The sequence below is a fragment of the Ornithodoros turicata genome, unplaced genomic scaffold (assembly GCF_037126465.1).
Source record: "Ornithodoros turicata isolate Travis unplaced genomic scaffold, ASM3712646v1 Chromosome42, whole genome shotgun sequence".
Lineage (NCBI taxonomy): Eukaryota > Metazoa > Arthropoda > Arachnida > Ixodida > Argasidae > Ornithodoros > Ornithodoros turicata.
Genome location: NW_026999372.1, coordinates 108,244 through 134,591, shown reverse-complemented (window position 1 = coordinate 134,591; position 26,348 = coordinate 108,244). Strand labels below are relative to the sequence as shown.

Genomic DNA, 26,348 nt, shown 5'->3' with positions numbered 1-26,348 from the left:
GCCACGAAGGGGAGTGTCTGATAAAGCGAAAGAATCGTGGCGTGTAGCGACGGTGGAACCAAGTACTTGCCGTCTTTGAAGCTCAAGTCTTGCGATGTGTTGAAGACTGTGAGATGGTCAACATTGTGGTTGTGCGATAGCCCTGAGAGCGCGTCCCTATCCTGGAGAAGTCATCCAGGACGATGTATGACTTCACAGTCATAATGCTGGAGCTCTAATATCCACCTCTCTATCCGGTTTTTCGGTTCGTGCTGTCTGAAGTAGATGCGTAAGGGCATCACTATCTGTGACAAGGTGAAACCTTCTCCCATCCAGTTAAGGTTGAAAGTACCTCAAGGCCACAAGGATTGCAAGTGTTTCCTTTTCAGTCGCAGAATAGTTGAGTTTAGCTTTAGTAAAGGTGTAGGAGTACTATCCTATGACATGCAATCGTTGGTGAGTAGATGCGGTACAGTTACGGTGATAGAGTATAGCAGCAGTTCCATAGTATGACGCGTCAGTATGTACCTGTAAGGGAAGTTTAAAGTTTGGCAGCGTAAGGACTGGATCGGAGGAAATGTCAGAAACCAACTGCTTGTACGCAGCTTCGCATTCTGCTGTCCCTACAAAAGGTACGTGTTTCTGTGTTAGAAGAGTCAGGCGCTTTGTTTTCCTAGCGTAGTCTTTGATGAAACCCCGAAAGTGTCCAGCCAGACCAAGGAAAACACGAAGCGAGTGCAAATTGTGTGGCTTGGCAAGCTGAGTTATCCGTGCTACGGACTCTGCTTTTGTTGTCTTTGTGTAGCCATCAAATACGCGCCCTAAGAAGGTAACTTGTAACATGAACTTGTAACTCAACCCTCACTTGTGCTGCATGTTTGAAAAACTCACTTTTCTTAAAGTTGACTTTAAGTGAGGCTCTGCAAAGTGCCTACCTCACTTGTGTCAGATGATGTCCTCCCGGCTCACGACGTGTCCCCACGCCAGCTCTCTGTTCGTTCCGGCTTGTCCAACCGCGACTACCAGCTCGTGCGTGGTAACGACGTCCTCCATGGGCAGAGGTGCACGAGACAGCGCATCTGCCACCTTGTTAGAGGTCCCCCTCCGATATTCGATCGACAGGTCGTACCGTGGCAACGTCCGACTCCAACGTGTAAGTCTTCGGGCGGGAGATTTCAATCTACTCAGCCAGGCGAGTGCCTGATGGTCAGTCTGGATTGTAGATTTCGCAGCATCCGGATACATGTTGAACTTATTCAGTGCGAACATGATAGCTAGACTCTTTTTCTCCGTCACGGTGTAGTTTCGTTCAGGCGACGTCAGCGTGCGGCTTGCAAATGCCACAGGCCGAAGTTCACCTTCGCGCTGTTGTAACAACACCGCACCCAGTCCATAATCACTCGCATCTGTCTGCACTACAAATGGGCGATTAAGATCTGGGAGATACTGACAGGTGATCTGCGCTATCGCTTCCGCCAGAGCGGAGAAATCATTATCTTGTGCTTCCCCCATGACCAGCGCCCACCTTTCCACAATAGCCAAGTTAATGGCTCAGTTATATCCGAACACCTCGGTATGAATTGTCTATAAAATCCAATCATACCAAGGAAGCGCTGCAAGCTCTTTACATCCTGCGGGCAAGGGTAGTCTAGGATAGCCTTCAGCTTGTCCTCGTCCGGCCTTACCGTGCCGGACTCCACCGTAAACCTGAGCGTATCGATTGGGTTAGTGACCAACTGCATCTTTTGATGATTGACCGTCAACCCAGCGGCTTGCATGCGTCCCAGCACCACTTTCAGATGAAGGTGTTCCTGGAATGAACGTGAGAAAATTACTACGTCATTCATATAGGCCATGGGCGAAGTTGTACTTCGCATCGCCGAGAACCTCGTCCATCATTCGCTGAAAACTAGCCGGGGAATTTGGCAGTCCAAACGGAAGCCGGACGAGCTCAAACAGTCCCCTATGACAGGTAAATGCTGTCTTTTCGACATCAGGTACTATCATCAGGTACTATCGGTATCTGCAGGAATCTTTGACTGCAGTCCGAGATTGTTAACACACGGGCTGATCCCATCGTGTACATGATCGAGCCTATAGAGGCTCACCTCGTTCAACCGACGGTAGTATACGCACAACCTTGCGGTTCCATCTTTCTTCGGAGCCAGTACCAGCTGAAAGGCCCATGGGCTGCGGGGGTTCTCACAGCACCTGTCTCGATGACCTCGTTAAGCGCAGCATCGAGCAACTTGCGCTTGTGAACGCTAAGCGGCCGAGGATTTCATCTCCAAGGCCTTGCGTCGCCGGTGTCTATGACGTGTTCCAAGTAATCGGTCAAACCAGGTTTTTCAGTAAACATCCATGATGATGGTAGCAATGCTTGCTCCAGCATTTCCCGTTGCCCCGAGGTAGCTGGAAATCCTCACAGGCCCTCATCCAAGGCAGCAGTTGCAACTATAGGCTTTCGGTATTCTGTTCCGTGATGCACCAACGTGCAGTGATGGTCCAGCGAGGCGAGGTACTCCAGCGGCTTGCTACTTTGGTTCATCGCTGTTGCCAGTCGGTTCCCGGTTTCGCCGTGGCCAGTCGCCCTGCACCAGGGGTCGTCCACTCCAGTAATGGATAGAAGGTACAGCTCCATGCATGCTGGTATCCTCGGAGATGTAGGTCCAGAATGAGTCCCATACGGATAATGAAGTCGCGCCCCAGGATCATTGCTCCAGCCACTCCATGGAGGTAAACAAAGCGTTGTCTGACCCGATGTCCATCGACGGTCGAAGTAAGGCGTATCGCGCCACCGGCAGTTAAACCGCATCACAGGCGAGCCTTAGGCGATTTCTGGTCGTCCGTACCGAGATGTTCCGCCGTCGACACCAATCGAGGATTGGTGTCGCCGATCAGGGAAACAGCTGCTCCGGTGTCCACCAAACCTGCAGCGTTTTTGCCCTGAACGCGCACCACGATGTCATCTTGCAATCGGCAAGCTGGACCGAGGCCATCAGAAAAGATGTTATCAGAAAAGACAGCACGGTTCGAAGTAACCTGCCTCTGATCGCTGTTCGCTCCGGCAGAGACGTGAATGCGTGTCACCTCCTCTTTTTCCTCTACGAGACAGTTCGTTCCCCCATACAGTTCCTGAATCGCCCGAACGTTTTCCAAAAGGCTCTCATCACTATGCTGCGTTCGGGCTGCAAGCTCTTTGCGCATACGCATCACATAGTTTAGGGGGAGGAACTCGTCCCGAAACTGCTGCTTCAATATGCTCAGAGAGAAATGGAGGCTGGGACCTACGCCACAAAGCCGCTGAGCTTAACAGTGCTGCGGCTCAAATATTGGTTCAATACTGGACCCATATGGGCTACCAAGATTACCAATATGTGACCAATATGGGGAGCGCAACCAGGCTCTATATTGGACCAATATGGGCTGCCTATCTTGGCAAGCCCATTTTGCGCCAATGTTGCCCATATTTCTGTGATAACGCCGACGGGGAGTCCGTGTAATAATAAAGCTTTATCCGTAATAAAGGTTTAACATTCACAACTGATACTATTTCTCTCTTTCCCCCTTTTTGATTTTTCATTTCTGCAAATCTCATTGATCCAAGTTGCCATAGATTTACAAAAAAACAACACTGCATGGCCGCAAAAACGAAGAACGGGTGCTACGCCCGTCTTGCTGAAGGACACGGGTCAGACCCACGGAATTGCCAGTGCCAGACATCCCTCAGAAGCCTTCATTGGGATCGCAACGGTCTATAAACCAAAAATTTCCAACCCGCTCCGAGAGTACAAAGGAGCGAAACACTTTCCTGACGGTGACGGACATACGCCAGAGGAATTCACATTGCTTGCATTAACTTGAAAGCACCTAACTTTACAGGAGCCATCCCTTGCTATCAAACATTGTGTTTTTTACTTGACCTGCCGCAATTCCTCTATCATTTGACTAATTAGAGACATTTAAAGGGAGGGGGCGTATGAAACGTCCGATCCTACTGTCGCGCATGCGCATTAGCTGTAGGACGCGTGATTTCGCTCAAACGGCCACGCTCGCTCTCAGTCACTTCGACCTAGTGGCATCGGCATCGCGAATCAAGGTGGCGGCTGCTTCCAGTATGTGGAAAGTTGAGTTGTCGAGTTCTAGTGAATGTTACAATGAGATTGCTAGAGTGTGTTGATTGTTTCGGATTGCTGATTGTCGATTGTATCATCTGCGGGAAGTTGCTGGATGTAACGATGTATTGAATTGGGCATTCCACACACTTGCCAATCCAATCCAATCTTGCCATGCTGCTTGGGCATTTGTGCAACACGAGTACGTACCATTTTCTGTATTTCAATTAATATTCCTATATCAATCAATATGGGGTGTACACAGGCAATATGAGGCCCATATTGCCAGGATTTTCCTAATATTGGCTCAAACTGGGCATTATGGGACCCATATTGCCAAGATTTTCCCAATTTTGGAGAAACGGGCCCCATATTGCACCCGTATCGTCAATAACCAGCCAATATGGGCACAATACTGTGTGCTGCTTTCGGCAATATTGTGTGCTTATTTGACGGGAACAAATCAGCACGGGGAATCCCCGGGGGAATGATACGGCAGGTCGAAAACACCAGTGTTGGGCGCCAATTTTCTGGGATCCGCGGCCCACAAACCCGTGGTGATTTCGAATACGACCCGCCGCAACCCCGAAGAAGACGAACACAACAACTACAGAACGAGGAACAAGGTTTATTTTATTGCATGAGACCAAACCAACTGGGCCCCAACAGTGCGCTCCTTATCACTTAAGTAGCTCCTTAGCAGGCCGTAATGCGCACGGGTGAGCACACGTTTGCTCCCAGCCTGATTTTCTTATTGCGCCGGTGCTATCAACGGGTTTCACGGCGACATGACACCTCCCACACCACATATATTAAGTGAATTAATGGATGTTAATGTTAATTGAGGATTAGTCGTTCAGCAGTTACATCCGCTGTCATGCAAGATGTCTTGTGTTCTGAAGTCGGAGTTATATTACAAAAATGTGAAAGATAAAGAAAGCCCATATACTGCATCCTCATTGTAAACACCATACTTTAATGCGGGATTATTAAATGAATATATTCTGCGCCCCGCCGCTGTACACTCGAAATTCTGTCCGCATTATTTCGCAGGTGATTCCACACGCGATTTTTTTTCTTTAGTATGCATCCATGTCAGCAGGTCAAGCACAAAGTTACGCGAGCATGTCGAACGCTCTGTCGCGCAAGTGGCGAATATGCTCTCTAGTGGAATTTTGTTCCTACTTCGAGGCATGATTTCGCTGGCTGTAGGTGTCCCCCATTGCTGTACTTGGTATGATTTTTTTTTCATATTTTAATGCCTTTTTCATTTTATGTATCGCTCATACAGGTATCCGCTGAAACAGGCAAACGTTTGGAATATTTCTTATTTCTTATTTTTTATATATATTTGGAATTTTGGAATAAAAAAAAAGATTTTACGCGCCCGTTTCTCGAAAAGGCACGTGTTTCGTGTTTCGCCAGGACACTTAAGTCTGAAAGCAGGAAAAGTTTTACACTGAGAAAAACTAAACGGAAGTCCACGATAACGTAACAACCCAACCACAGAAGGTTAATTTACCAGTATAGATGCACAGAGCTTCGTTTTCTTCGTCTGAGCAAACTACAAGAGCTGGTTGTGCTGGAAGCGCGGTCATGGTTAATATTTGGTAAACGTGCTCGAAAGCCATACAATACCCACCTGTTGCATACCGGCACTTTCATGACTGATCGGCGGATGCCAACTGTGCACGGATGCCCTGAGTGACAAGTTCGGTGAGAGTTACACGATGTCAACTCTGCGTTCATACAGCCCAGCAGTCTAGACATTGGCCTTTGACAACGCCACGCCGTCGCAATATGTCAGTCAAGGACAATCCCCCCGAAAACCATCGCGAAAACCAGAGAGCGGCGTCCGCCTGACTCTAGCCACAATCAAGCCGCCGACGGTTGCACGCAAAGTGATGCAATCTGCAGCACTGACACACTTTCGAATTTGGCAACATTGCTAAGCACCAGGCTTCTATCCGGCACACACTTTCGCGAGGCACTCAACAAACAAAACAAATAAAAGCATCCACTTTTGTTTCCGTCAACACATATAGAGAACTTATTTTTTTGTCTCGTTACTCCGTTATTTTTGTTTATTATCGTTGCTAACGTTTCGGTGGCACTGCGGATAAGGCTGGCAGGCAATTAACGAGAGCAGCAAAGAATATCCGCGCTTTTATCCGTCGCCGGTTTTTACCGCTGATATATCTGTGTGGGACAAGTCAAGCTACTAACAGGGGATATTCCCTAGGCAAGTTATAAAAGGGGGACTCTGAATTGCTTTATGAGTACCCAAATATGTCGTCTTGCTCGTTTTCAGGCTTGCAGTGCAATCAAAAAACTATATCCGATGCCGAAGATGTGTGCTTAAGGAAGTACGAACAGGAACATGGCATTATTTCTAGAGGCCTGATGTCCGGCAATGACAAACGACTGTGCTGGTAAGCTCTTTGTCGAGTGCATGCGGCGGTTTCACAGCGGCATCGTGATAAATAAGAAAATGCGTAAACAATTTTGCGGAAGGCTTCGCGGAAGGCAGGGCAGAGGCTTTGTTGTTTTAGGTTCTGACGTTCTCAGCCAAGTTAACATCTTTATCCAGCGTCAGCCCTTTTCCAGTACCACTCTGGCACGAACGCATTGGTCTCGCAGACTCACAATGAATGCTGTGAGCAAGGAGCAAGCACGAACATCCGTTTCAGTTTCACATGCACAGTGAGCGATGATGGCCGAAAGGCGTTGCACGAAATCCTTTACTAATTCCGTACCACCTTGCTTTGTCGTGAAAAGCTTAAGGCGTTCAAACTGTTTTTGGGAGTATCATGACCAGCAAGTCTGCTGGTCAGCCCTGAAATATGCCGCGGTCAAAACTTCGTGAGGCAGAACAAGGTTGCACAAATGTTTGGAAACCTCTTGAGTCGGAGACGTTATTAGCAGGCTGCATTTGTCCGCGTCTTCGGTGAACCTAGCCACGGGAACAGCTCCTTCAAACCATACTGGGTACATACTGCACTTTTCGTTCGAGGGATCGAACACTCCTGAGCTGCAAAACCTCCGAGTGCTATCTTCTACAGCCACTCTTTGCTGGGTTACTGCAGGTGGAGTCGCCATTCTGGTCGCCAGTTGAGGTGACCCAAGACGTGCCAGTAGCAAGAATGATAAAGTATTTAATGAAACATAGCAGCCAGATAGAGATGAACGGAAGCAGCCGCTTCGGAGGAAAATGCAAAGCCAAAAGAGAACTACGTGCAAGCACGCAGCTCTCCTTCATACGAGGAAAACAGAATGCATTGCGTTCTCTCCAATGGGCAGTGAAGGAACACCTGCAGGAAGGGTGCCAGGGGAACACCCTAAGGAAAGGCAGTCCAGGGAACAGCTTTAGCAAGGGAGCAAAAAGTCATATGTGTGACGGTCGTGAACACCCCCAAGGGAGTTTCCCATACTCCTTTTTCTTTCTTCCCACGGGGTATAGCACTCGTAGCGCTGAGGACCTAATTGCCATGACATGTTCGCGGAAATGGAGTTTGGCGTCGAAAGTTACACACAGATCACAAATAATGTCAACACGGCATATCTCATCAATGCATGAAATAAGTGGCAATAAGTTGCAAAAAATAGTGGCATTCTTTTTAGGAGCGAACTAAGCTACCTTAGTTTTAGCGCTGTTGGTTTTAAGATGATTGTGAGAGAACCAATAAATGATATTCGACACGTCCTCCTGTGGCAATGCACAATTAGAGCTTGCGCACACAGTGGTAGGGAAAAGGAAACAGGGAGCCAATGACGGGGAGAGGGTCTTTTTTTTTGGCGCGATTTTCCCAGGACTACCGTGTTTCTCTGGTTAATTTCGTTGCTTACATAACCGCAGTCAACTCCTTCCTCAGGTTCCTGGGAAGAGAGTTGTCGTGAAGGGTGGTGGTGGGACGACGCGAGTCTGGTCCGCGGAGAGAGAGCCAGGCCAGTCCAGGTCGTAGCGGAGCAAGTTTATTTACATCTATATACAGCAAGACGACTTCCGACAAGAAAGTCCGGAAAAGATCAGATGACGAGACCCCTACACATGGGCGACGGGCCTTTTTGTTCAAAATCAGGGTGCCGCCCACAAATTGCACAAACAAAATCAAACACGTAAATTTCTCACTTCTCAGCCCCAGGACTGGTCCGTTACTGCAGGTCTCTGAAATGCTTCAATCCTGAAGCGAGCAAATTACAAAGGATTCTTCCCAAAATTAGATAATTGTCACAAATAAACAGTCCAAAACCCATTAGTGGCTCAAAACGAAATCTATACAAACACATAAAAGGGCTAGCAGGATACGAGTTCCCTACATATGGCATGTTTCTCGAGTCCCCGAGGGGAGACGCATGTCGCAAAGTCCATTCATACACGGACGTCTGGAGATAATCCGCATCTATTCACGGAGCAGTGTATCAATGAAAGTGACTTTAAACAAAACCCACTGGAAAGAAATAGGCAACCGAGTAAACCAGGTTCTGGCAAACAAAATAAAAAAATACAAACAGCAGAGGGGTGTTCTCGATGATCATAGAAACTTAACAACCGCTTTTTTGGAACACAGAACAAGCATCGGAATCAAGGCTGATTTTCGAGTTGGGACGATGCCAAATAAGAACATGCAGGTCCATGCGTACACATTCGAGAGTATGTGCGTGCGTGTTTTCCAGACCCATACATTTCTAAAGAAGGTACTTTCTCGCGCCAAGTGTCAACTGATCGAGAATAATTCCCCTTTCCAAGGCATGCTCCTCAATCACGTAAAACAGTTTGCCTATTTTGTGTTGTTATTATCGGGGAGAGAGCTCAGTCTTGCTAAATAATTGCCTTGGCGGAACGAAGTACGTCCACCAAACAACAATTTTTTGATAGGAGAATAGTTCACGGTTTTAATGGTACCAGCCTTCGAACAGTAGGGTACCTACCCCACTGAACACAAAAAATTTGTTCTACTGAAACCACACCAGTAGGCCCGGCAACCTGCAGCACCCGAGGTAACCTAACATCATACGTTGACCAGAATAAGTATTACAATTGAACGACTATTTTTGTGTGTGTGAGGTACGGTCACTTGTGAATTACAATGCTTACGCTTTTCTTCTATCGTTTTGAGTGTTTCACCGTTGTCCCCAGTGTCCTGCAGAAGTGCTGTGCATGTATATTTTTTTCATGCACTAGTTTTCGGCCCGTGGGACAGGACCGTATCCTATTTACGAACATATTTTTCGTTACGTATAACAATAGGTTATCTACTGTAACTTTTCCGCATTTCATAGGAAGCTGCAGTATTATTCCCGTGAATACACTGTTATTGGGCAAGACACATGGGTTAAGCATAACCGCCCGATTCCTCCCCCTGCTTTCTCCATTTTTACAGAGATCTTGCAAAAACCAGTGGAGCATTATTTAGTTTGGATAGCCTCAAACGTGATGGCATTTTCTGTGGTAACCTACCGTTTTTGAAGGTAAACGAGTCGGCACAGCGAAACCGATACTCTCCGCGTCCCCGTCAGAATCAGGCATAAGCCATTGTCCGCGTCATGTCGCAGGCATTTGATGACACTTAGCCGAGCCTACAGAGTGGTCATTTAGATGTGACTTTAGATTTAGATGTAACTGAAAGGTTACCGAGCTACAAGGTTTTTACGTTTCACACCAGAAGTATATTTTATTGATGAAGGACGGACTCCGTCCGAAAGCTTGTATTTTAGTAAATACATTATTTATGTTTCAATATCTTTAAATACTTATCTTATTCTATCAAAATACTTCACTTTTCGAAAACGCCGCCTCTGTATTGTGACACTCTCCTCTGTGACACTCACGAAAATGTTGCCATGCTGCCTTATTTTATGAATATAAATCTTTGAAGGTACCACTACCTTATTTATTTCTGAAACCTTCCAGAAAGTGTTTACCTGGCAACAATGGGACTTCGCACAGCAGATGTCACATTAACATATGTTGCCTCCGCCCATTATCCTTAGTGTTTGTTCAAGCACTCACTGGTCGCTGATCTTCCATTTTTGTGCTTAATGTTTACGACTTCACCACTGATCACACAAGTGGCGAACACTACGTATATGAGAGTCGAAGATCATGTCATGGTCACCATGGACGTGCTTGCTACATACAATGAATGGCCGGATTATTATTGCCACAGAATTAAGAAAAAAATACATGATGATGGCAGATTTACGCCTTCTTCCATTGTTTCTAAAATGCGAATGTAAAAGTTAAAACTTTGTACCCCGACAGTGGCGCGCAGGTCGGCAGAACCGGCGGCGCGCCGTTTGAAGCAACCGGACGGTGGCGGCGAGCACAAGTTTACCGTGGCGGCTCGGCGCACACCAGGGGGGAGGGGGGGGGGGTCGGACTCGCTCAAAAAAGCGTGACCACACGGGAGCAGCTGCCATCCGTTGGTCATGGAAGGCGTTGCATTCCGTTGGCTGCTTCATTCCGCTAAACTTGACGTGCTCGTTTTCCTAAATTCATCACTTGCTATCTAAATTCGGCGTACTGTGTGCGTATCTCATATGTATTCGTTAAACAAATAAGCATTGAATATTTTCCCACTACAACACTTGCGTGTGCTGCCGTTCGTTCGTCACTTTATTATCACGGTTTACTGTGTGCCATGCTGTGTGTATTCATCTGTGGAATTCTGTTGCCTTCGGAAATACATGCCTACATTCTGAGTCAGCTTCCTGGTAGTAGAGAGCCCGTCGTAACCGTCATAACCGATTCGTATATCCCAGCAGTGTGAGTGAACCCTGTGCTTACCGATATCACAGTCACCAGCACAACCCGGTTCGAAACCAAAACAAGCTACGAAACAAAGAAGGAGCCGCAAAAGCGAAATAAACTTGAAACGCAAGCATCAGTTAATGGCGGTTACGATCTGAGGAGAATGGCGTCTGGTGCGGCTTCCCTGATTCTCGCTTTGAAAGGAACTGACTTGAATTGGATCATGGATGGGATTGGATTGGATAATGCAGTTGCTTTACGTATGATAAATCAACGAGATTTCTACGTGTGCACTTTGCATGTGAAATCATGAAGTAAAACTTGTGCAGACACAACGTTGTTCGTTCTACGTTTCCGGTTACGTTAAATTCCAGCGTAACTATCAACGTTGTCATAACGTGCTCCATTCCACTGATGGTATATGAGTGTTGAATCAGCGTTGAATTCCTGCGTTACAATTCGCATGTCGAAATTTTACGTAAAATCTGCGTGAAATTCATGTTCTCAATTCACGTTTCACATTGTTCAACGATATTCAACGTAGATTTTACATTCTGTCAACCATGTGTGTTGACTGGGTTTTTTTGTTCACTGCAAGACCAGCAAGCATTCGTGCGAGACAAATTTAAATGTTCGTAAGTGTTCGTATGTGACAGGAATATTCTGGTAGTCAAGAACGGCGATACTTAATTGGAAGTGAGAACGGTGAATGAGAAACACATAGCTTGACAGGTGAAGGAATATGTGAAGACAAAATCATGTCATGACATCAACAGTTCATTGAATACTACCCGCAATGTTAAAACATACATATAGGGAACATAACTATGTTCGATATGTGGTTCAACAAAAAGGAAATGCATGTAGCGCCTGCGCTATCGCAGAAGTTTACTAGATGCCACGAACTTTGCTGACTTCGGTTTTTGCTCTGTTTCATTTCTAAGTCTTATGAAACCAAATTCATATGCATAAATATATACACCTATGCATCTCTAAAGCCCACGGGGCGCCCGAACAACGATCCATACCTCGAACGCACAGCTTCGCCAATGGACTGAACCGAAGCGCCCGCAGTCCCAGCAGGAAAAACCCGCATGATGGCGCCACAGTCGCTACAAAATTGCCGCGCAGTGGAGCCGGCGAAAATTATTGTCTATATGAGATTGCGAAGCCCCACCGAGGCAGTGGTATATAAGTGGCCATGTAAGGGGATATGAGAGGATAGATATAAATAGAGCTAAATGATTCATGAATTGAAGTAGTCGAAAGACCTTAAGAGTAAGAGGTAAGAGTAATTTAAGGTAATTAGAGGTAATTAAAGGCAATTAATGAAAGAAAGTTGAGCTTAAAGGTAATGAATGTAAGATATATATAATTAAGGGAAATATCAAATGAAATTATAGGTTACCATAGGTAATTAAGTGTAATTAATGTAAACTAAAGCGGAATTGAGAGTAATTAAAGCAAGTAACCGCAATTCAAGGGAATTAAATGAAATGCAAGATTAGCTCATGTAATCTGCAGTTACCTAAGGTAATTAAAGGGTAACTACATGGTGATTGAAAGTAATTGACGCTGATTAAAGGGTAATTAACTGTACTTAAGTATAGTAATTGAAAGTGTCGAACCGGAAGTCAAGTATACACCGGAGATGGACAATCGGAAGTCGAGTTGGATCGGAATTGGATACTGGAAGTCTAGTATTGGCGGGAAGTGGATACCCGGAAGTCAAGTATGAATCGGAAAAGACGCTTAATGCTACGCGTTACTGTCCCATTTACCACTAAATCGCCACTGAATTTTGTGGCTACCGACGTTCATTGACATTCCATGAGTATTTTCATAATATGGGCCATTAATCAATTTTATGGCACTAAGCCTGTTTCAAACAGTGTCATACAGCGTTTTGTGACTCTCGACGGTCCTTATGACATGCAATTACTATATTCAAGGTATGTGCCATGAATCGATTTTATGGGCCTGCCACAGCTTCAAATACTGTTGTACAGTATTTTGTGGCTACCGACGGTCTTTATGCCATTCTATGACTATTTTCATATGACTATGATTTTGGTCATGACTGGACTACATCCAACACACAAAACGTCGCAAACCACTATGTGACACTGTTTGAAGCAGCTCTAGCCCAGTAAAATCGATTCGTGTCAGATATCATGGAATGTCATAATGACCGTCGCTGCTCAAAAAACACTGTATAACACTGTTCGAAGCAGCTGTAGTCCCATAAAATGGATTCACGGCACATATATCAAAACAGCCATGGAATGTCATAATGACCGCGGTGATCACAGACTACTGCAGACACCAGTTGAACCAGCAGGAGTACCATAAAATTGATTCATGGCGCACATGGTGAAAATAGTGATGTAATGTCATAATGAGCGTCAATAGTCATACAGCATTGTATTACACTGTTTGAAGCAGCAGTACTCCCATAAAGTCGATTCTTGGCATATGTATGAAAATAGTTATGGAATATGGTAATTACCGTCGGTGGTTATAAAACACTATACGACAGTGTTTGAAGCAATATTGTTCCGATCAGATTAATTTGTGCGCATATCATGAAAATAATCGTGGGATATCATAATGACCGTTGGTTGTGACAAAACACTGCGTGACGCTGTTTGACGCAGCTCTAGCCGAGTACAATTGATTCATGCCACATATCATGCAAATAGTCATAGAATGTCAATGACTGTCAGTCGTCACAAAACACTGTGGCACTAGTTGAAGCAGCACTAGCCCAGTAAAATTGACCCATGCCACGTATCATGAAAATAGTTATGAAATGTCATAATTGCCGTCGGTAGTCATGAAATGCTGAATAGCATTGTTTGAAACAGCGGTAGTCCCATGAAATTGATTCATGAAACACATAATCAAAATAGTCACGGAATCTCATAATGACGATCGGTAGTTACAGAACACTGCAAGGCACTGTTTGAAGCAGTGATATTAAAAAAGTCATAAATTTGTTTTGCCATGTGTCGAGATTTGGGCGCACGTTAGATAACCCTACGGTTGGCAAAATCAATCCACAGACCCTTCCATTTCTGGCGTCGCTCATGATCACAGTTGTGTCGCGACGTAAAGCCCTGACTTAGAACAACAGTCGTAAAAGCAATTCATGGAGCATATCATGAAAATAGCCGTGAAATGTCATGGTGACAAAAAGCTGCCATAAAACACCGCATGGCACTGCAAAACCCATGGCTTGTTGGATCGGTAGCCATAAATCATGCTACATTCACGTAATCATGAAAGTCTCAGTCATGACAGTTTCCGTGACGGAATACGTTTACATGTGTTGCTTGGGTTAAATTTGGTTGACCACTGGATTAAATTCGGTAAAGCTTGGATTAAATTGAGTGACCTATGGATTAAAATGAGCGGGGAATGTTTCTTAATTTCCAAAATTTCTTATTCCCAATTCAAACAACTGTGGGATAAGAGCCTTATGCGTCTGTGTGTGAAAGAGGCGTTTGAGGCGGAAGTGTCTGTATCGTCCCTAATTGTGCTCTAGCTGGGCCAATGCTCCATATTTCTAATAACTTCAGCTTTTGGCTTTTCACAAATTCAGCTTGACCGCTGAGCAACTTCAAAGTGTTGGCAACATGTCCCTGAGCATGGGAGAAGTATACAAGTATACTCCAGCTCGCTTGCATTTTACTCCTATCTTCAACTTCAAAGTACCCCGATGTTCATTCTCATCTACTGATGAGGGTTGCTGCAGGGTGCAGTCACTCTGCTAGCTGCTGTTTCCTCATTGATTTCTCAGTTCGTATTCCTAATTCCTCGCACAATACCAGGAGATCGACTTCAGGTCCATTTCAGTCAGGAGGTCGATTTCAGGTCCATAATGGCAGAGGTGAGCCTACCTGTTCCAAACTGTTATGCCTAAACGCACACGTGTCCATGTCAAACGTCCAAAACATTTGAGCTTAGCGTGCATTAAGAAAACTTGAACCATCTCGAAGAACGTGGACTCCACCCGAGTAAGCCTCGATACTTTTCGTCTGGGAGCACCTGCTGGCTGCATGTATCCCATCGATCCACCAGTTGTTGCACTACTGCCCCAGAAGAGTGGAAGGTCACCAGCAGCAAGCTAGAGAGCTAGCGAACAAGCTTATGAAATAAATCCATACTGAAGCGATCAAATAGTTAGAAAGCAATCTTTTGTTCCCGTTTTTCCGTGTCCCTCGTCTCGGCATTTCTTCTGTGTGGAAAGCTAGAGGAGACCTTGGGCTGTCTCGTTCCAAGATGCAATCTAAACTAACATGACAATGCCCTCAGCTGCCTCGTGATAGCCTTGACTAGCAAACGCACCCGGTGCTATGAGAAGGGAAGATCGTAAAACGCTGCCATAAACGCGTCTGCGCCCTCGGTTGACGTGGCTCCGCCTATCGCCCGAGTTGAGTTTTTGACGCCGACCACAGGAATTTCTGAGGGGTAGCTCAGTAATGCTATCCACTAATAATGTAGATAAAACCTACCATTACCCAACACCCTGTCGCAAGTGGGGCCCCGAGTCAGCTGTTGAGAATGCTTCTTTGAATGAATGAATGAATGTCTGACAGAAAAAATGCGAGGAAATGGAAATCATGATTGTTACTGTTGTGTACAGCCTCTACCGGAGTCACAATAAGTCGACACCAGAATCGAAACCATTTTGGTGTCCTAAATATAGCATCCCTAAACAGAACACGCATTTGCGTTGTCGTGAATTATCTGTATTCATGTTTGACATATCTTGCCGCACCGAATACAAAAGAAGTCTTCCACCACCCCTGCGCGGGCCGCTGTACACATCGACCAGTTCTAGTCGAAGCCTATATGACACTTTATTATCCACGAAAATGGTCCCTCTTGTGTAACATATATTTGTATGCTATCGTTTGCAGCACGTTGGACTACAAGAAGAATTGTGTTCCAGACCAATTAAAAGCTAAAGGATGTGATGAACAACTTCTTCAGAATTATGTTGCAAAGATACAGCGTGAAATAACAAACCAATGTGCAGCATCGAACTCGATCTGTGAGTATAACCACAGGAAGAGCGCTGGCGCATACTGCATCCTACATGTCTTCTAGGAACCGTAGTTTTTGTGGTGTCGGTAGTAAAGGTCGCCATACCTCAGGAGGAGTGTGTTATACCATCTGCTGTCTTCCATTGTCGTTCTAAGGATTGTTAGATTTTTAATATTTCAATTATTTAGTAAGGCACGTAATTAGGGGCATGGCATGAAATCTGTGAGTGAGATTACTCTTTGGGGGGACACACAAGCCTTATCAGCAGGACCAGACCGCGGTATTGTAACCCTACCAGCATTGCAGGTAGTTGTCCGTGAGTCATATTCTGGAACATTCCGCAAGTTCAAGTCCGTTTGGTGATATCATTCTTCTTAGTGAGCCAGCTCGGGGTGAGCTGTACTGAGGGCGTAGCTGAAAAGAAAAAAAAGAGGGAAAAAGGAAAGTATATCCCATCTAAGCGACCAGATTCATTACTGTTGCAACTACACCGGGATCTTCGTTAATGATTGATTGGAATTTGTAAATGAGGTAAGACTTGTGTTGTTCCGTGCCTTTACGGAGTTTGATTGAAGAATAAAAATAAATGCGAATTAGAAAGAATACAAAAAGAATTTACAAATTAAAATCAATCATTAACGAAGATACCAGTGTAGTTTCAACAGTAATGAATCTGGTCGCACAGAAAAGAAATTCGAGACCGCTACCTGTACGAAATAAAAGTAACGCAAATACTTTTGTTATGCTATTATCCCCCTACTTACCTCCGCGTTCATGCGTGTTTGTCGACGGTCGGTTACTTATATTCCTCAATAACACGGCGTACGGCATGAATTACTCAAGTTGCACTAAACATGCCGTTTACGAGACAGCATTTGTTCAACAACCCGATGGTTTTATTCTCTACAGAACTTGTTTACAATAAGGCTGTGGAGCGGCACAGGTATAAGCATGGTTTTTGCACCGGGGTTATGCGGTCAGGCGTACGTCCTGTGGGAAAACGCGTACATCTACTGCACGACTAATTACCTGAAATACGTCAGTTCACTTATTGACTGCTTTCGGAGAAGTAAAAGATAGCAGGTTTTCAGCAAGCCGTTATTTAAATCCTAGCTCCTTTTCTGCGATCCGAAGACAAGCACGTAAGAGAGATAATCCGAATCGGCATGACCTTCGGTGTCGGCAGCTTATATGGGCCACAAATAGGGCCGATCTATCTGAACAGCAGATCACCTCTCAACCCAATAAGCTTCATCGCCCGAAACCACGTGGCCCTTTGACGTGGAATGGGCGTTGCTCTTTTTGCACACAAGAGTTTTGGGGATTCAGTTACTCCTCATATGCATAGCAAACTTTAGCGATTTGTGTTTCAAAGTAAGTGTTCGTTTGAGGATACATAGTACATCACGCGTTTTACCCCCAAAAATATAATAAGTTGAATTTCAGGTAATCAGCCATCCTGTAATTTCTGAGAGGATGTCCACGGGCTCGTATAACATGCCTGCAAGATGGCGTCTCAGTTTTGCTTCTTTTTTTCCCCCAAAATCTGTAAACAATAAAAGCACACTGTACATAATAAGGGTTCATACAGTAGCTTTCCAGAGATCATTTTATAGGTGTCTCGCTTTCTCTCTTTTTTTTTTCTCTGTGTTTCATCACGGCACAGTGCAGAGAAATATAAAAACAGGAGATAGAGGAAGCTACAAAATTGAATAGATGAGTGTAGAAGAACAGGCGAGGTAAAAGGACACGCGCTTCATCTCAACAAAAAGAAAAATCCGAAAGAACCATTGAGTCTCAAGGATGATAACGACCATGATGTCGGTGCCAGTGGCTACACCTTTCATACACAGTGTTTCATTCGTAATAGATTTTTGTAAAAAAATCGTAAGGATAGAGCAGCGTAGATGCCTTTTTGCAGTTGAGCGATACAGCCCAAGCAGCACAGCCAATTGGCAGACGCGCAGACCGATGACGGGCGAAGATCCTGACAAATCGGGCGCGTGCCGCCTGCAGGCAACGGTCCTACGCACGTTTGGCAATACTGGGAAGACATAGGCCCGATCAGGATTCCCGATATCTGCTCCGGACTCTTTCCCCGAAAGTGTCCCATGACCATGCCCTCCACGCATTCCGGTGTATTTTTTTTTTACTTATACGAATTGATGAACTAAAAGCAGAAGCAATCTGAATAACGTTTTATAAAGACATGATGCATTATATATACGTAACAATTACACAACTGGATGAATATATTCCTGACAGAGATACACAAGTGCACAACAGAGAGTGCACAAGTCTTTAGCATCAGAGAACTGGGGAAGGACAGGAGGCCTAAAGAGCAATGATATCACAAGAGGTGAAGTGACTGCTCAAAACGTACTGTAGCCAGTCCTCCTCAGGTACCCGAGGATGCGGCTGTAGAATATGGACCACTGCGCCCATCTACAACGTTGGAAGCTCATTGGCCGAGACTGTGTGCGCTCTCCGATTGTGCTTTGTGTGGATAAAATGTTTCTTTTAGCCAAAGGTCGCTTCAGTTACTCAATACCGTACAACGGCGGGAGGCGTGAAATCCAGTAGAAGTTCATGGTGGCCAGGACCGGCTGAAAGCTCAGCAAAACGTTGAAGCTCCTGATTGGCCCTATGGCTATGCATAATATCTACGACGTCGCACTCTGATTGGTCGTGTGCCCAGTGTTGTGAGCCTGCTGTAACTTCGTGGGGCAATATGCTATCTCACCAATGATTGAAAATTATGTTTAAGAAAGACTATAACGCAGACAAATGACCAGCCGTACAAACCTCGTGGAATATGTTTGCAATCGGATCCAGATACCATACAGATACTTTAGATGCAATGAACATCCATATGCTGCAGGAATCACACTTGCAAAGACGTGAACACTAAACCGATTGTGTCTCAGTTCACAATTCACAAACTGGCTATTAAGTCGTATAAGTTCTTCATAAGCGCGTAGGGGAAACGTTGGGGGGGGGGGGGTGCTGCTGGACCTGTCCTGAATGTCATTTAATCCGGGATGTCCTGTACAAGCCTTCCAATCTACTTTTTCATGTCAACAAGGAGTTCTCGAATTCTGCAAAATAACACATGTTAAAAAACTGCACGACGCGAGTGTAATGGGGCACTCACTCTGAGCTCTTCCTAATAAAACGGCGTCGCACAGGAACGATTTTACGGAAGAAGCATCAAGCACTAAACACTGGCAACGACCACAAATGTACACGAATGCACTTGTTCGCCATGACCTGTCTGTATTCTAGACAGGTCATCGCGAAAAGTCTGCAAGAGAACAGTAATCTTTCAAACTGTAGGAACTTAAAACGTAAGTCATATGAAAAATTGACTACCACGTAATCACTACGGATGCATCTTCTACTGGGTTTCTTGAAATCAGGGAGATAGTCTTTCTGAAATTATTTGTACAAGTTAGTTGGGGCAACGTTACATGCATAATTGTTTCCCTTTTCAGGCGACGTTGCATCAAAGTGCCCGAACAAAACGTTATCACTTGCACAGACTGTCTGCGAAGAAAGCTTTATGAGGGAACACGGCCTCGTCCTTCCCCCCGAATATGTGAACAAAGAGGCGAACAAATGGTACTGCTGGTAAGGACTTTTCACGTACAACTGGCGGTTCCACAGTCTTCTTGAGATACTTATCCGGACCAAGGCTGTCTTCACCCCACACCCTGTTAGAAGAAGTCTGCCACAGATACCGCCCACCTCGTGTTTTACTGGATGAGTGACTTAGAAACGCGTGACGAGACAGGAATCATGACTGATTTGTCCGGCCCTGCACTTGAGGCAGATAATTCAGGTGAAAGCCAAGCTGACGTGCTACAAAGGTGACATCGCTTGACGGAGATCCGGAGAGTGAAAGTTCGAACCCTGCCACCACGCGCATTGGCGTTTTCCTGAATTGTCGTTTGACGTAGCTTGTCGCAGTAGTATTCAGTCATGTCCAGGCTACGGACGGTCCACTCAGCAACCTGGACCCCTGGGCCCTGCCCCTGAGCCCTGTGCGTATTTTTCCCCACGCGGCGCGTGTGCGGAGGGTTTTCGGCGCGCTTATAACATGCAGAGGCATGCGAAGAAGGGTCATACACAAAAAGTAGAAGTGAAAATATATTTATTAAAGCCAATAGTGCTGGGAATTGTGCCGATTGTGATGCCGATCAGGTGAAGGAGAAAAACCCAGCCGAGAAAACTTCACGACCTGTAACAGAAGAAACGAAAACACAAGGCAGTACATGTGAATAATATACATAATTTATTAATTATATCCAGTCCTTAGATTTTGAAATTAAAATGCAGTAGCACATTTAATCAAAGAAAATGTTCTTAATACGATTGCAATCAAAATTACAAGTTTTATTATAAAAAGTCCGAGATGTGGGCACCTGATAGATGTAATTTTCGAGCATAATATGGAAGCTTAGTTTAATATTCCAATATGACACACATTTAATTAATCAATTTCTATTGAAGTGAATAGCGCAGGCATAAAGCAATAATTCGAATCAACACATAGCATTAATACAGAACCAATAATCCAACATGTAGGGAAATAATAGCTACACCATATGAAAACGAGAAACGATCACCACATTTAATCAAAGAAGATATTCTTAATCAATGTGATTATAAACAAAATTATAAGTTGTGTTATAAAAAGTCTAATATTCCTATACCTGAGAACCATCAGTGCAATAGCGGGAAGTTCTGATGGTTGTATGTAATTAACTGTGAACAGCAGAGACCCTGGAAGAATATGGGACATGAACACAAGAAGAAATAAAATATATCCCACTACAAAGAAGATATTCGTAATCAATATGATCACAATCAAATTACAAGTTGTATTATAAATATTCCTACATGTGAGAACCATCATTGCAACAGACGCAAGGAAATAATGAGAAAAAACACAATCAACAGCTACAAATAATAGAAAGCCAAACCTGCACACCATCCAACACATAGAGAAATAATAGCTAATCAATCTATCAAAAGGAGAAATATTACAATATAGCACAGACTTAACACCGAAGAACAGAGGAACACTCTAAGCGGCGACATGTAAACAACAACAGAGGAAAATAATCTATTATGAACCATGATGAAATCGACCAACATACAATTTTCATTCTAACGAACACTACGAATCTTGATGGAGATATCCAAGACATAGAAAATATGCAATGTTTACATCTCCGTTTTCACTCTTTTCCTTAAAGCCTGGAGACTTTATGTCTCTATCTAAATGACCAAGACGAACCAACTCCCATGCTTTATCACCCAAAGGGTTGGTGGCTAATTCCTTCCATCAAACAGGGCGTTCTAGAGGTCAGATAAGATAGTTCAAAGGCGATATATTTTATTGTGCCACGCAAATAGATGTCGATATTATTCGCGTGGATCACTATATTTTCGTATCCTTTCCTTGAAACGGAAATCTTCAATCAAAGTGGTTGAGAAGTCGACTAAGTTTGTACAGATGCGATATTATTATTGAACATCTAGAGAAAGTCCAAATTATTAAATGGTAGCAACAATACTCAATCAAAAAACGAGAAACAAATTTAATTACATCAAGTTTGGTAATATCTTGCAGCAGAAAGTTCTATATAGATGAACCACACAGAAAAACTCAGAAATATCAGGCATTCCCAACTCAGACATTATTTTTACTTATCTCAATCGAGTGAATAATTGAAACAAATATGACACAATTAATACGTCATGCATACATAATGTCAAACTCATAGAATATCAGTCGAACCTGAAACAAAACAATAATTAATTCAGACAAATCATTTCTAAGCTAGCAGCGTGAACACACCGTAGAATCTGTACAGAAACTTGCCATTTTCAATGAATAAACATGATCAACTAGTGGATTGAAGCGATAAAGCGTGATGAAACCCGACGACCCCCAACACCAACATCAAGTTAGAGAGGGACGGGCTCTAGTATGGCCTTGTGCATAGAATCATTGAAAACGCACATTTTTTTCTTACTCATCACATCTTTTTGTAAATCCATTTCCATAATTCTCATGGCATGTAGATATTAATAACATTCTAAAAAAAATAATCATCAATAAAATGAGCATAGATATGCTTTTAATTAAGTGTAGACGCGCACTTGAAAACAGGAGAGACAATTGTTCTACATTGAAAAGATAGACAGATTTTGTAATCGCTACCATAAGTCATGGGAAGATGTGATAAAACACTGATTCGAAAAGGAAGAGCCACGAAACAAAATATGATAATTTGATCTGACTGCTTTCTTGATGAACGCAATGCCCATTGCAATGATTACAATTACATCTGCTCTAGTGTATTTCAATTCTTCGTTAGCAAATCTCAAAATCTCCGCCATCAATCCCAGTGGCCCTTCCGACGTTGACGACGTATTGAAATGCAGCGATAATGAAATCGTTTCGCGGCTCTTCCTTTTCGAATCAGTGTTTTATCACATCTTCCCATGACTTATGGTAGCGATTACAAAATCTGTCTATCTTTTCAATGTAGAACAATTGTCTCTCCTGTTTTCAAGTGTGCGTCTACACTTAATTAAAAGCATATCTATGCTGAATTTTTTTTAGAATGTTATTAATATCTACATGCCATGAGAATTACGGAAATCGATTTACAAAAAGATGTGATGAGTAAGAAAAAATGTGCGCTTTCAATGATTCTATGCACAAGGCCATACTAGAGCCCGTCCCTCCCTAACTTGATGTTGGTGTTGGGGGTCGTCGGGTTTCATCACACTTTATCGCTTGAAGCCACGAGTTGATCATGTTTATTCGTTGAAAATGGCAAGTTTCTGTACAGATTCTACGGTGTGTTCACGCTGCTTGCTTAGAAATGATTTGTCTGAATTAATTATTGTTTTGTTTCAGGTTCGACTGATATTCTATGAGTTGGACATTATATATGCATGATGTATTAATTGTGTCATATTTGTTTCAATTGTTCACTCGATCGAGATAAGTAAAAATAATCTCTGAGTTGGGAATGCCTGATATTTCTGAGTTGTTTCACATTTGATTTTTCTGTGTGGTTCGTCTATGTAGAACTTTCTGCTGCAAGATATTACAAAACTTGATGTAATTAAATTTGTTTATCGTTTTTTGATTGAGTATTGTTGCTACCATTTAATAATTTGGACTTTTTCTAGATGTTCAATAACAATATCGCATCCGTACAAACTTAGTCGACTTGTCAACCACTTTGACGAAAGATTTCCGTTTCAAGGAAAGGATACGAAAATATAGTGATCCCCGCGAATAATATCGACATCTATTTGCGCGGCACAATAAAATATATCGCCTTTGAACTATCTTACCTGACCTCTAGAACGCCCTGTTTGCTGGACGAAGGAATTAGCCCCCAACCCTTTCAGTGATAAAGCATGGGACTTGCTTCGTCTTGGTCATTTAGATAGAGACATAAAATCTCATGGCTTTAAGGAAAAGAGTGAAAACCGAGATGTAACATTGCATATTTTCTATGTCTTGGATACCTCCATCAAGGTTCGTAGTGTTTGTTAGAATGAAAATTGTATGTTGTTCGATTTCATGATGGTTCAATGATAGATTGTTTTCCTGTTGTTGTTTACATGTCGCCGCTTAGAGTGTTCCTCTGTTCTTCAACGTTAAGTCTGTGCTATATTGTAATATTTCTCCTCTTGACAGATTGATTAGCTATTATTTCTCTATGTGTTGGATGGTGTTCAGGTTTGGCTTTCTATTATTTGTAGCTGTTGATTGTGTTTTTTCTCGTTATTTCCTTACGTCTATTGCAATGATGGTTCTCACATGTAGGAATATTTATAATACACCTTGTAATTTGATTGTGATCATATTGATTAGGAATATCTTCTTTGTAGTGGTATAGATTTTATTTCGTCTTGTGTTCTTGTCGTTCGTGTTCCGTGGTCTTCCATACATCTAACGGCACCCATCTTCAACAAATCAGGGCATATATCATCAGAGCTGGTTGTTGGCTAGGAGCGTGCTATGTGGTGAAGTTCATTTTTAACATATCTATTTTCTGTGTTGGATTCATAAAACAAAGTGTTTGTAGTGTCTCTTAGAATGAAAATTGTATAGTGTTCGATTAGATTATGTCACGAGGATGATTTTATGATAATTAAAATGATAAATTATTCTCCTTTGCTTTTTTGTTTAAGAATAACTTCTTTCTAGTGCTATAGATTTTATTTCCTCTTGTGTTCGTGTCCCATAGTCTTCCAAGGTCTCCGCTGTTCACAGCTAATTACATACAACTATCAGAACTTCCCACTATTGCACTGATGGTTCTCACGTATAGGAATATTAGGCTTTTTATAGCACAACTTATACTTTTGTTTATAATCATGTTGATTAAGAATATCTTCTTTGATTAAATGTGGTGATTGTTTCTCGTTTTGCTACTATTTCCCTACATGTTGGATGATTGGTTCTATATTAATGCTATGTGTGGATTTCTGGATATGTGGATGTCTGCACTATTCACTTCAATAGAAATTGATTAATTAAATTTGTGTCATGTTGGAATAGGAAACTTAGATTCCCTATTGCGCTCGAAATTACTTACATCTATCGTGTTCTCACATCTCAGGGTTTTATAATAAAACTTGTAATTTTGATTGTAATCGTATTGGTTATGAACATCTTCTTTGGTTAAATCGTGTTCTCCCTTCTGATTCACTGAAAACTTGTGTGTATGATTACAGTTAATAAGAAATATTGTGTTTGATCTGTGATACCTATTCAATGCTGTTGTATTGTACCAGTAATAAATATTTCTTTGTTACACGTATTGTTTCTCTTCTGCTTCAGGTTTTTTGGCTGGGTTTTTCTCCTCCACACAGAGTGACAGCATAATTCCTAGCACTATTGACTTTAATAAATATATTTTCACTTGTACTTTTGTGTATGGCGATCCTTTGCATGTAAACAGCCTACTGCACACATGTTGTAGCTGGAAAAAATTATGATTGAAGTTGACACAGATTGAAAAATGACGAAAGAAGGCGATCCAGGCTGAAAAATGTGAGCTGGTAAGCGCGCACGCAGCCCTCCGGCCACGCCCACCCACCGGTAAGCGCCTCCACCCGAGCGCCGCCCGGCGCGTGCGGGAAAAAATACGCGACCCAAGTCGCCCAAGGCTCAAAAATGTCAAAAGAAGTCGGCCCAGGCTGAAAAATGTGAGGCGGTAAGCGCGCACGCAGCTCTCCCCTTTGGGCCAGGTTTTTCTCCTTCACGCAGAGTCATAACATAATTCCTGACAGTAATGACTTTAATAAATATATTTTCGCTTGTACTTTTGTGTATGGCTATCCTTTGCATGTAAACAGCCTACTGCACACCTGTTGTAGCTGAAAAAAAATTATGATTGAAGTCGACACAGATTGAAAAACGACAAAAGAAGTCGACCCAGGCTGAAAAGTGTGAGCTGGTAAGCGCGCACGCAGCCCTCCGGCCACGCGCTACCCACCAGTAAGCGCCTCCACCCGAGCGCCGCCCGGCGGGTGCGGGAACAAATACGTGACCCAAGTCGGCCAAGCCTCAAAAATGTCGAAAGAAGTCGACCCAGGCTGCAAAATGTGAGGGTAAGCGCGCATGCAGCCCTCCCCTCGCCAATAAGCATGTGGACAACCCTCCACACACGCGCCGCGCGGGGAAAAATACGCGCAGGGCTCAGGGCAGGGCCCAGGGCTCCATGTCGTAGTTTCGCCCTGCCGTAGTTTTGGCATGACAGAATACTACTTGCCGCTTCCAAACTGGCGGAAAAAGCTGCTTATTCGCTCGTGCGCAGCTCACTGCGTTGTTCATTCGGCGCGAACCGATGTTACGTGCCCCTGTAGTTTAACAGCTATTTCTGCACGATGTTTTCCAGTATGATGCAGTACAGCCAGAATTGCCTTCAGGACACGCTGAAACAACAAGGATGCGATTCCGAAGACTTTTTGCAGGGGTTCACTCGGAAAGTTGAGACTCAATGTGGAACGTCCAAGTCGTTCTGTAAGTACAATAAAACAAGAATGAAGCAGGGATAACACATAATACGAGGCTTGGGACAACAGTAGTCTTTGTAAGTCCAGTGATAAATATCCCTCCGGCGATCAAAACCATTACATTGGGACATTGCAGTGGGACTTAATGGTAGTTGAAATCGAGGAGGATCGCCAGACTGTCAAGCTGAATGTCAACGAAACGAAATCACAATGAAAATGAGATCAATATGCAAGCAAGAAATTAAACTGAGAAGAAAAAAGTTTTATCGGGGGGCCTCGCTTTCTTTTTCTCGGCTATGTTTTACATTCCCACTTGCATTAAACGAGCCCTCAGCTGCTTGTATTTCTAGCGGAAATACCTTTTCCTCTTGTAATTTAAATCTTAGCGGAAT

At 43.6% G+C, this 26,348-nt stretch overlaps 1 protein-coding gene across 2 annotated transcripts in view; it reads left to right on the top strand.

The window, feature by feature from the left end:
• LOC135374090 (uncharacterized) overlaps positions 1-26,348 on the top strand; it is a 73,182-nt gene that overhangs the window by 22,411 nt on the left and 24,423 nt on the right. For both annotated transcript variants that reach the window (XM_064607088.1, XM_064607087.1), the window contains 4 exons: positions 6,406-6,526; positions 15,771-15,904; positions 19,392-19,527; positions 25,839-25,963. In XM_064607088.1, the coding sequence (XP_064463158.1) occupies positions 6,406-6,526; positions 15,771-15,904; positions 19,392-19,527; positions 25,839-25,963 (516 nt within the window). The remainder of the gene's footprint in view (positions 1-6,405; positions 6,527-15,770; positions 15,905-19,391; positions 19,528-25,838; positions 25,964-26,348) is intronic.